The sequence below is a fragment of the Psammomys obesus genome, unplaced genomic scaffold (assembly GCF_907164565.1).
Source record: "Psammomys obesus unplaced genomic scaffold, mPsaObe1.curated_primary_1811, whole genome shotgun sequence".
NCBI classification, from domain to species: Eukaryota; Metazoa; Chordata; class Mammalia; order Rodentia; family Muridae; genus Psammomys; species Psammomys obesus.
In genome coordinates this window covers 13479006-13491379 of record NW_026593286.1, presented here as the reverse complement: position 1 = coordinate 13491379, position 12374 = coordinate 13479006, and the positions used below count along the sequence as shown (strand labels likewise).

Below are 12374 nucleotides of genomic sequence, written 5' to 3'. Positions count from 1 at the left end.
GCAGTTGTCCGGGATGATGATAAAGCCTGCCTGGAAACATGTCATAATCCCACTGGCCCGCCAAGCCCTGCCACTCATCACACCTAGATTGTTTACACACATGGGAACTTGGGGTGGGGAGGTCGGTGTGGTTTGTGAAGATCGACTAACAAGTTAGACTCTGCGGAGACATGAGAAGACAGTGATGATTTCCTAAATCGGGCTAGGTAGGGGTAAAGTTTTGAAATAGACACCGTACCCCAATAGCTTCCTACTTAATACTGATATCATACAAAGCTATAATAAACCCGATTATATGATTTCCCTCAGAAACATAACGCCTGCCTTATCTTTTAGCATACTAGTACCATTTAAAGAAAACTTACGGGGGATTGGAGAGCTGACTCAGAGGCAAAAGTGCCCACTGTGCGAGCACTGGGGACCTGAGTTTGGATGTGGCGTGCGAGCATACAAGCCAGGGACAGCAGCAGACGCTCATGACCCTAGTGCAAAGTGCCCTCCTGTTCCAAAGACACTAACACGTAGGGGTGCAGGCTCTGTGTGCACCAGCTCAGCCTCTCCGTGTCCAGTGCGTGATGTAGGTTCTGTCTTCAGCAACCTGTGTTGCTCAGGCTGGCTGATGACTTGACGCAGTAAACAGGGAGGTGGGCAGGGTTCCCCCCTCCTGGGACCTTCAGGTGGCCTTTGTCCTTGCGTGACATTAAAGTGAGGCTTTGCCTAATGTCCACGTTTTTGAGACAAGGTCCCCAATTCGCTAGGTAGCCGGGACTCACCTTGCACTGTTTGATCCTCCTGCCTCTGCCTCCTGAGTGCAGGATTATAGACATGGGACATCACATCTACAGTTTTTATGATTTATTAATTTGGGGGGGAACTTGCTAGGCAAGCCTGAACTACACTGCCTTGCCCTGTTCCATCTATACTTCGTAATATTTCAACACAGCCACGGAAAAAATATTCCCTGTTAAAGCTATCAATGTAATTTCTATTGAATCTTTAAATATCCTCGCTTTGTTCGTTAAAACCACAGCCTGAGGAAGCTGGTGTACTCTTCTCTGCCTCATGTGGCGTCTCTGCAGCGTCACTGAGTTTCTTAAGGTCCTTTCAAGCCTCTCTTTGTAGCTACAAAGTGCCGTGCTTGCTGGTCCTTCGTCCTCGATTTGTGACGATCCTAGGCCATGTAGAGTGGCTTCCAGGACAGCTATGACACACAAAGGAGGCAACAGAGTGACACAGCACTCACTCCCAGGTCCCATGACAGCAGAAGAGCCTACTGTTCAGGACCAGGAGATTTACTCGGCTTTCTGCTTCTGACTGACCTCTGCTTATTTTTTAAATTTTTATTCTGTGTGAGGTGGTTGCTTGCGTGTGGGCAAACACGCATGTGGTTCACTCGTGTGCGTGTGGTGTGAGGGCAAAGGTTGACTGACACTGGGCGTTTCCCCTGAGAGCTCTCCACTTTCTTTACGGAGGCAGGCTCTAATCCAGATCTTCCTGAGTCAGCTAATCTAGCCAGTTTGTCTCAGGGACTCCGAGTTTGGGATTACAGGTGGTCCACCACACCCATGTGGCCTTCTCCTGGGGGCCGGTGCTCGTGCCCCACTGAACCTTGAAACAGGTTCTCACTTCAGCAAGGCCCCTGAGCGCTGCGGGTTACAGGCCACCACACCTGGCTTGTCTGTCGACATCCAGCCAGATAACCGTGGGCAGTGTTAACTCCTCAGTAGAGTTCCTGACGAGAGGTGCTGGGAGATACCATGAACATTTGTCCCAGTAAAGCACACTCGTGGAGAGGACAGAAGATCAGAATTCACAGTGTTTGAATTTACACAGTACTTTCCTTCTCCGTACAAATGCTAATTACACAACACACAGGTTTGTCCCTGGAATGGATAGTCATATTCATGAGCACTGTGGCCTCCTGCTTGTGAGGCAGTTGAAGCCTGTCCTTATTATCTGAGAAACGAAATTAAACCGGTGCTAGCACAGGAAAGCATACCGGAAGATGTTCAGGAGGAAACACTGGCAGGTTTGCAGCAGCTACTCTCCAGATGAAGGCCAGGTCTGGCTTGGTTCATTGTCAGTGTCGTGGCATTCAGAGCATTCGGCATATCTTGGCTTTGCCTGGGTTCCTGGCTTCAGCTCTGTCTGTGAGGCTGTCGAGGGCAGAGCAGGCCCTTCATGTTCTCAGCAGGGCATCTGGCAGAGAGGAAGATGCTAGAGCCAGAGTTCCCCAGCCTAAATGCCTAAATCATCCAGGGATCTAAAAGCATTCCTTGCAAAACTGAGCGAGTCTGCCTCTGCCCGCCTTTCCAGCCAGATAACCTTGGGCAGAGTTAACCCCTCAATAGAGTTCTTTATGAGAGAAGCTGGGAGATACGATGATGAACATCTCTCCCAGTAAACCACACATGAGAAAAGGACAGAAGACCAGAACTCCCCAGCGTAGACAGTTCTTGAGAGGTAAGGGAACACTGTAGAAATCTCCAGAGATAGTCACCAAAAGGTGAATGAGCCCTTTCTGCTTGGCTAAGGATAAGAATACACGATGTCACATGTTGATGGACATCTTGTCCTGACACTCCCTTCTTAGTAGGAATCCTCTGTCACTTTCAGAGTATCTATTTTATTTTATTCTCACTTCTACATGTGACAGAAAGCTTGTGGTACTTGTCTTTCTGCATCTGGCTTATCTTGCTTAATGCAGTGACTTCTACTACTGTCTATTGTCCCAAAATGACGTGGTTCCTCTCTGCTTTTTGGCTGGATGAAACTCCACTATGTGTACAAAACACGTTTTCTTTAGCCATTCATCTGTTGACTGAGGCTAGGCCCAAAGCTGGGCTCTTGTGAGGAGTCTGATGACATTTTTATTAATGTAACAATCCTAAGTTGGGCATAGTGGTGCACACTGTCCTATCGGAGATCTATAGGTAGAGGGAGGAGGATTAGGAGTTCAAAGCCATCTTTGGCTACATTCAGAAAACAGTCTATAATTAAATAAATACTGTGCTGAGAGAAAAAAGAAAAAGGTGTTAACTGCAGAAAATTCAGGAAATTATGGCAATGAGTCAGCAGAGCACAGGGAGGATGGAAGTCCTCTGTAATGTTCCCACCCAGAGAAAACCCACCTTTCGCCATTTTATTCCCTTGTGATATTTCCTTCATGCATTCAAGTATTTGTGTGCATGCATGTGTGTATAAATACATATGTGTGTGTGTGTGTGTGTGTGTGTGTGTGTGTGTGTGTGTTAAGATTAAAGTTTGTAGTCTCTTCAATACACCTCATTTGCTGTTAACTTTGAAGCAATGGGGAGGAAAATGAGATTTCTCAGACGTGTCTTTTGCAAATTGAAAATGTCCTTCCTCTGTTATTAAATAAGGAAGTAATGTGTTTGCTCATCTCGTTTTTTTGTGTGAGCCATGGAACATGAACAATTCATGCCTTTTCAGAGTTGTACTGTGATGTGTGTTCTTTCTTTATGCTAATTTTTCTTGCTTTGTGCTTTCTGGTTTTCTCTAGTGGAGGACATTACCATTGATCTTGGTTGCATGAACTGCAATAACCCAACAAAAACTGTCCTTAAGTGTAACAATCCTTCCTTCCTTCCCCTTCCTTCCTTCCTTCCTTCCTTCCTTCCTTCCTTCTTCCTTCTTCCTTCCTTCTCTTCTTCCCTCCCTCCCTTCCTCCCCCTCTCCCTTCCTTTCTTTCTTCCTGAGACCTAATCTCATATATTCTAAGCAGTCATTAGACTCACTCTGGCTGATGATGACCTTGAACTTTTGACCTTCCTGCCTCCAATGCCCTGCATGCTGCAATGACAGCTGTATGGCTCTATGTCATAGCTTTATTCTGTGTTGGTGCTGGTTTTTCCTGAATGTTATATAAGCACTCCACCAGGTAAGCTGTCTCCCCAGCACCCTACGTGATGTGAACTTTTGTGAACAATTTTACTTTCTTCATTTTCTTCAAATTCCTTGAGTAGAATCATAGACCTACGTGTTTATAAAATGTTGTATGCTTTGTACTTTAATTATCTTCATCTCTGGAAACATTTGTGAGGGTTTGGTGTTTTATTTACTTATTTGTTTGGGCTTGGGTTTTGTTGTTATTTGGAGGGTTTTTTTGTTTGTTTGTTTTTGTCTTTGTTTTTGGACCAGTGCTAGGGCCTACCTGACCTACAAAATGAGAAGACCCTGTCTCTAAAAGAATGTTACTTAAAAATAAATTTAGAGCATTTAAAGTTCTTCTATTTAGAAGTATTTTTAAAAATAATTTTATTATAAGAAACATATAGTCCCCAACTTGGAAATCTCACTAGTTATGGATCAAGTGTTTTTCTTACAAAAATACCTAAATATCTTTGTTACAGTATCACTTTATTATCTTTATTATAGTATCTTTATTATAGTATCACTTTTCATGGCTAAAAGTCCAAATATGTGGCTAAAAGGGAGGGGAGAAATTTCATCTTCATTTCATCCATGTTGGCTAAAATTAGTTTTGCTTCAAATGCTGGGACTGTGGACCAAAATAATTTAGTTTGGGTTGAAGAGGAACACAATTACTTCATAAAGACTATTCCAACCAGATGTCAGGGACTTTGGTAACTGTAATTACAAAAGAAGACAGAAAAAAATAGGGTGAATTCTAATTTATACTTTGAAACAATGGGTAGCCAAATCCCAGACATCCTGGTACGAGAAAACTGTTGCCTCCTGACTCTGTAAGTAAATGTCTGTTCTACTGGTCCAGGAGCCTTGAGGAAGATAAAGAAGTAAGCAACTTGACTTTCTGGTCAGACACTTTTGATGAGCCCGGAGGAAAGTATCTAATCACAGCAAAGACAAAAAAAAAAAAAGGAAGCATATGAAATATGGCTCTTCACCTCCAGTTTAGGGAGGTCACTGCCAACTGTGGAGATGGACAACAGTGTTCTAGGGAAGCATAGTCTGGAGCTGAGCCCTAAAGAGGAGCTGTAAGAACTTGGCAGGTAGAGATAGCTTATGCACACTCTAGCTAAAGGAATGGAAAACGGTGTTAGTCGTGTTTACAGAAAGCAAGTAGGCTCAAAGTCTGGAGCAGAGAAGCTTCTGTTCATGGTGGTCGGCGGTTATGTGGGCAGGAGCTCAGAACTAATGGAAACAAATGGCTGTTGAGACCGAGTCCTAAATCGACATCATCCCCTCCAAGGCTCAGGGAACATTGTGGAAGAGGGGGCAGAAAGAATGTCTGAGCCAGAAGACTAGGAGGCGTGCTCACTGTTTTCAGGACATGAACTCACAGCAGCAAAGGCAATCTGAAGAAGACCTACTCGGGATTCCATCAGGGAATGGGGAGGGGCTCTCCCTGAGGAGCCCTTAATGGTTATAATGGAGTCATTTTTCTTGGGATGTGGAGCCACTGGCATGTTGCCCATGCTCCAGTAACTCCCTATGTAGACCAGACTCGCCTTGAACTCACAGAGATCTGCCTGTATGTGTCCCAAGTGCTGGGATCAAAGGCACGAGCTGCCATGCCCAGCTCAAAAACATACATAAACAAAATGTAAAAAGCAAGCAGAGCCAGTGAAGTGAAGTGAAGTGAAGTGAAAAAGCGGCGAGAAATTCCTGGAAAATGCTGAGAACCTTGACTGTGTTTTGGCTCTAGGCTGGTGTTCCTGGTTTTTACTTTGTTCTGTTTTAACCTTAGATTTCACTTTAGATTATGCTGGGGAGCCAGAGCACAGATTCCTGGCTGCACCTTTGATCAGATTGAGGAGGGCGATTTGACACCTGGAGGAGAGTTTTAATTGAGGACCTTGTTGGTTGGCTCCATGAGACCTGCTGCCATCAAAATGGCCCCAGGAGCAATCATGGCTGGGGGAACAAGGAAGAGTGATCTGGCCTCGGGAGTCTTCCTTCCAGAAGGGACTTGCAGTTTATCTCTGCGCTATATAATGAGGCGAATGCCCTCTTTGTCCCTGTTGACTTCCTTACAGCTCAGACATGAGACTGTTTGAGGTGATGAGAGCCCCTCAGAGTGCAGAACCTTCTCTCCCCTGGGAGAGGACCAGCTCTTTTGTGGTGTTGAACTCAAGCCTGGCTTTCCCTCTCCCCCACCCAACCCTTAAGAGTAGTGTTCTTTTAAACACACAGATTAAATATTCTGGGCCTCAGCACACCCTCTGCACAGAGGTCCCCACTCCCGTGGCCATCAATGGGCAGGTCCCACCTGGAGAAGATGCTGAATTTAACTTCGCTTATTCCCAAAGGAGATAAATTCATACACGCGATAGAAAATTCCAGTGCAAAAAGTCCCCTTTCCCACTGTGCGCCCAGCCCCCAAGTGTACTGCTCTGTAAAGACCTATCTGCATTTCTGCTACTCCACTGCTGATAGCTCGGCCCTGGCAGCTTCAGTCCTGCTAAAGCAGATTCCATCTGGACATGTTGCCAGACGGGTTGAACACGACCAGGAGAAAGCTGAGTTCTGCCATTGTTAGCAGGCCCGCCTTGCCTTTTTAAAGTCTTTGGAGCGTCCCCATCTTGCCACAGCCATGGTGTAAATACACGGCAGTTAAAGGGAATGATGCTACTAGAGGGAGACTTGGTGAGTCCAGCCTCTTGCCTTCGCCAGCAACACTGCTGTGAAGAACATGACGACCTCACTTCAGATGTGGACAGCTACAGGCCCCGGGCCAGGTCACCACGGTGAGGTTACTAGGTCAGAGGACAAATGAGTACTTTTAAAAGCTGCTGACAGGTTTCTGCCCCACAAAGCATGTGGCATTTTGCAGACAGGTGATGAGTGGAAGGCAGCTCCGTTAACAGATTCAACTTTTCCTTTGGTTTCTTGAATCAGAGTCTCACTATTAGTCCAAACTGGCCTCGAACTCATCAGCCCCATGCCTCCACGTCCCAAATGCTGAGGTTACATGCATGCACCACCATGCCCAGCTAACAGAATTTTGTCTGAAGAACTGGGTGAGGAAGAGAGTCTAGGAAATCATCCACATAGTATGAGAAGATAGATGTACAAAGTTAGGGTCCTCTCTAGGTCTCTGGGGCCCCCCTAAAATACAGCAACTGGCAGGCAGCAATGTTAGTAGATGGAACAAAGGAACCTACTAGCATTTTCATTTGTTTGAAATGGGTTTTGTTTTGTTTTGCTTTTTATTGTTGTTAAAGAACTGACTCTTCTTGGCATAAAATTTTGTGAATTTGGGGCTGGTAAGATGGCTCAACAGGTAAAGACGACGCTTGCTTATCACCAAGCCTGATGCTCTAAGCAATCCTTAGGACCCCCATGGTGGAAAGAACCAAACTCCCTTTGACCTCCACAGGCTCTGGTGTGCACACGTGTGCACACACACATATAAAATCATGTATTTTTTAGGTTTTACGAATTCTAACACACAAATAAATTTTTGTAATCACCGTCTCAGTATGGAATAGTTTCATTATCCCCAGACTGTATCAAAGCATCCTTGATGCAGTCACACAGGATAACCCAAGTTATCACACATTTTTGGTCACACAGGATAACCCAAGTCCCCTAGGCAATGGCTGATACTGTTCCCTGTCACCGTTGTTTTGTGTTTTATTAATGTCATATAAATAGAAGCATGCAGTATACAACGCTTGGAGTTGGCTTGTTTCATTCAGAAGCATTTCCTGGAGATTGTACCCAAGTTGTACTATGCATCCATAGTTCACTGCTTCTTGACTGCTGAAAAGTATTCCAGGACATGAATATACCACAAGATTTTTACCCATTCATCCTGTCAAGAATCTGGGGGTATATCCGGTTTGGGGTGATTATTAATACATTCAAATATCAGTTGTCTCGGAAACACAAGTTCTCATTTCTCCCCAGTATGATTTCATTCTTCTATCTTGTATGAGTAAATATTGGAGTATTTTAAATATTAGAAAAGAAGTATTAAACAGTATATTCCTCTGCTATAAACTGCCCAGTGGCTTTATTTATATCGGCGAGCATTTCTTCTGTGGTTTTTATTCTAGTCAAGTGGGTTCAGGAGCTGATGGGTCATTCAGCTGGTAATGTTTAATATTCAGTGTTTTTTTGTTTTTTTTAATACAGTGCAACAGTTTAGAGCTCTCAAGAAAGGGTGGTGCCACCTCTGTGAAGACTGACTTTTTTTGTGATCTAAGTTGTATATAACAAAGTAAGATTAAATGACCCTGAGACTACCAACCACTCATGCAGAAAGAAGTTCAGAATTTATTCTAAAATGCAGAAACGCTCTTCTAAGAAAGTATGTGACACTCGTAACATGTTGAATATGTATATTATTTCCTCTTTTCGCTTTGAATTCTTAGGTTTATATTTTACTTGAATACAAACATAATACAAAACCATGCAGAGATTGTACTTCCAGTGCCAACCCATCACTGTTCTCTTCTCTCCTGGCAGGATGTCCTGGGCGGTGTCCTGATCACTGCATTCCTCATTGCCCTCACCTACCCTGCCTGGACCCTCATCGACTCACTGGACTCAGCCAGCCCTCTCTTCCCTGTGTGTGTCATAGTCGTACCATTCTTCTTGTGCTACAACTACCCAGTGTCTGACTACTACAGCCCAACCAGGGCGGACACCACCACCATCGTGGCTGCTGGGGCCGGAGTGGCCCTTGGATTCTGGATCAACCACTTCTTCCAGCTTGTGTCCAAGCCCACCCCGTCTCTCCCCGTGATTCAGAACATCCCACCCTTGACCACTGACATGCTGGTTTTGGGTCTGACCAAATTTATGGTGGGAATCGTGTTGATCCTCTTGGTTCGTCAACTTGTACAAAACCTCTCGCTGCAAGTGTTATTCTCATGGTTCAAGGTGGTCGCTAGGAACAAGGAGGCCAGACGAAGACTGGAGATTGAAGTCCCTTACAAGTTTGTCACCTACACATCGGTTGGCATCTGTGCCACAACCTTTGTGCCAATGTTGCACAGGTTTTTGGGGTTGCTCTGAGCCCCAGACAGTCGGAAGCTAGTTTGCTAATGTGAGAGGCAAAATGTGAGAACGTTGTTGGTTGGGACAACCTCAAAGCCTCCTATTTTAAGGAAATCTTTTGTCATAGTTTTGTTTTGCTGATGTAACGTAGACACTACTGCTGTGGCACCAGTGGCGTGATTGGTCTGTAAGGACACCGGGCTGAAACCGCACCTGAGGTCTGTAAGACCACCCGTCCCCTTCCTGTTACATGGACTTAGGACCTGGTCTTGGGTGGACAGGAATTGTGGCCTGGCTTGGAATGGCTACAAGCCCCAGCAGGCTCCAGAGAGCCAGCAGGCTTGAAGTAATATGAAGGCAGAGCACTTCTCTTCAGTTACAACTTTGTCAAATGCCATGTCTCATTCCCCAAACCACCAAAATGGAGTTCAGTCTGGGAGTAAGGATGGCCCCTTAGAATATTGCACTCTTTGGACAGAGTGATTTCTTGTGCTATGATCAGGCTAGACTGTGCCTGAGTAGGTGATGAGACCATTCTGAAATAAAGCTTCCTGTGAGGAGACTGGAGACAATAGCAGAGCTATGAGGCCATCAGGAAGAGCTTGCTTTCTTCTAGACCAGACTGCGTCCTCCAGGCATTGTTAGTGAAGGAGAAGCTGATCTTCCTTGCAAATAGCCTACAGCATCCCATGGCTCCGTTTCTACATTAGTGTAAGCAACAGATGATGGGCTACCAGCTCCTCATGGGTGGAAATGAGGACGCACTGAGACTCCCGCACTCTCCTGTCTGGTCTTTGGCACCTTCAGTGGCTTCCATATAAACTTAGAAGGTCCTGGATCAGCACAAGAATAGATGAGTTTCTTCGTCTAGAAGCCTGACAAAGAGAAGCTAGGCAGCCCTGACATTGTCATCCCCCTAATGTTACCTCATCATTGTTCAGCTACTTTCCATAGGTCTTTTTAATTATTCACCTGCTAGGCAGAATCAGGGACTTCCTCTCAGGCTTCCCACCTCTTCTTATCTCTTGGCAATTTTAAGGGTCATTAATGCAAAAAAACCTTCAGTCTATTTTGGAAAAATAAGCCAATTAACTATAATACCCATTCAACCTAGAGTGGTCCTCCTTGGGTCTTAGAAGGTATTTATGAAGTCAACAGCAGAGAGCTCCTTCCTTGGACTCCTCTTCAGAGCTTCAGAATAAGGATCAGGTATCAACAACATCCTGAAAGGATGGTGTAAATGTGTAGTCATTGATCTTTTGAGGGATGATGTCAGTAAGCCAACGTTTTGTGGTCCTAACACCTCATCACTATGGCACATATTGGACAAAATTAACCACCCCTTTAAAGTTACCGGAGCTCAGACTTTTGTTTTCAATGTGAAAACTAAGGCCAACATTTTCTCTGATTTTAAGTATGCCCCATGGCCTATGTTGGAATGATGTTCTTTGGTACTGAATATAGTGCTTTAATTTCTCAAGAATAATTCTTGGGTATGGTGGTCCACACTTTTAATCCCTGCCTCCTCCTCCCCAGTGCTGAGATCTCTGAGTTTGAGGCCAGCCTGGTCTACAGAGCAAGTTCCAGGATAGCCAAAGCTATACAGAGAAACTTGACAAAACAAATAAACAACAAACAAAAAATAATTCTTAACAAAATGCCCATCTTTAACTTAAATTCTCTCATTTATCATAGTTAAGAACAAGGATGAAAATGGCCCACAACTTGCTCTGACAGTATTTCCGCTCTGTGGGCTGGGCCGCCCTGGCTTACAGGTTCTCTTGCGTAGGCCAGGCTCTCCAGGGCTTAGCTGGTGACGAGGCACTTCTTCCCTTTGTTTCTCTCCCCCTGCTCTCCCACCACCCCCAAGCTACCAAAATAGAGCTTGTAACCCTGGCTAATATTCACACAGGATGACTTTAGTTGTCTGAAGCCCAGTGACAAAAATCTCAGTTTGCTCCACTGCATCTTTACAGAAGAAGGGCTGTATGTGTTGCCACAGCGGTGGGTGTGGTGACTAGGAAGTCAAAACAACAGGGAAGCTGACAACTGTGTGAGTGCATTTAAGACTGTGTTTACATAATGTAGACGGATGATGAATATGTTATGCAGACAACATTAAACGGTGGCCTAAAAATTTGTCACGACTGGTCACTCTTTGATGTACTTGATAACAGCAAATGGAGGGAGAAAGTATTTCCTGGAGATGGCAAGTTCAGCTTTGGATTCCTACAGCATTGGTGTTAAATGTTACTGCTTGGTCACATTTCGCCTTTGGTGAGCCTTCTCCATTCACTTCACTGCCCTCTTACACCTCAGCCTAGTAAACTGTCTCTTGGGTCTCCTTTCAGAACACTTGGATTTTCTCTCTGGGGAAAGAGTGCCCCCTGCTGGTTTAGTTCCAGCCGTGGTCCAAAGGCCCTCTTGCTCTGGGCGGGCACGGTCACCAGAATGCGTCCACTATAAGCCTAGGCCTAACCAACCTTCACACCAAAGCTCTTAGGACTACTGGCCCCTCCAGAGATCAGGAATAATAATACACATCTTCTCCCATCTTGTTACTACTCCGGGCCAAGGCATCCATCTAAAACCTGCTTCCTAAACAGCTGTGCAGTTTGTGTCATGTTTCCTCAGAACTGTACCGTACATAGCTGAGTATGCTAGAAAAAGACATAGGCAAGATTCCTAAAGGAACACCCTTTGATGGCAGCCACTGAAGCCACTCCACACCGTGCCTGGTAACTTGGGGTTTTCTTGCCCAAAGACACAACTCATCTTCCCAGGGTAATCACAGCCTGTGGTATTTCAGACCATATGTTTTAGATTTCTATTTTGGAAGTCTTCAGCTGTCTTGCTTATGCACTGTATGTAAATTTATTCTTTTTTTTAATAAAAATCTTTTTTGTTTGACTGTAGTTATTAAATGCTTTAAAATCTGATGTTTTGTTCCTGTGGATTTTCTTCTTCTTCTTTTTTTTTTTTTTTTTTTTTTTTGAGACAAGGTCTCATGCTATTACCCAGGTTAGCATAGAGCTCACTGTATAGTCCCAGATGGTCTTTAACAAAACATGTTACTCCTCCTCCCTCAGTTTCCCAGGTACTGCAATTATAGGTATCGGCCACCCTACTCGAATAGGTTTTATTTTTTTCTTACTTTAGTTTTTTTTTCCCCTCCCCCTTGGGTTTGCTGGGCCTGAGGTGAGGAGAGTGGACAAAAATCAGTGACTAGCTATAGACTATTCTGCTGCCAGAGTCCATCTGTATACAAATACTGGTCAACTGGCTACAGGTTTGGCTAACAGGAAGGAGGGGTGACACATGGTCTGATTAAGTCCTTCTAACTCCTTGATAATAAGAATCCTTTTCCTGGAGACAGATGCCACACACTGCGTTTAAGTAGAAACTCATCGGTGTTGCTGGTG

General features: G+C 44.7%; 1 protein-coding gene across 1 annotated transcript in view; it reads left to right on the top strand.

Annotated features, from left to right (window-relative positions):
* Sgpp2 (sphingosine-1-phosphate phosphatase 2) overlaps window positions 1-11891 on the top strand; it is a 113580-nt gene extending 101689 nt beyond the window's left edge. The window contains exon 5 of the mRNA XM_055616966.1: window positions 8419-11891. Within this exon, the coding sequence (XP_055472941.1) occupies window positions 8419-8970 (552 nt within the window). The 3' untranslated portion in view covers window positions 8971-11891. The remainder of the gene's footprint in view (window positions 1-8418) is intronic.
* Window positions 11892-12374: the final 483 nt, after the last annotated feature.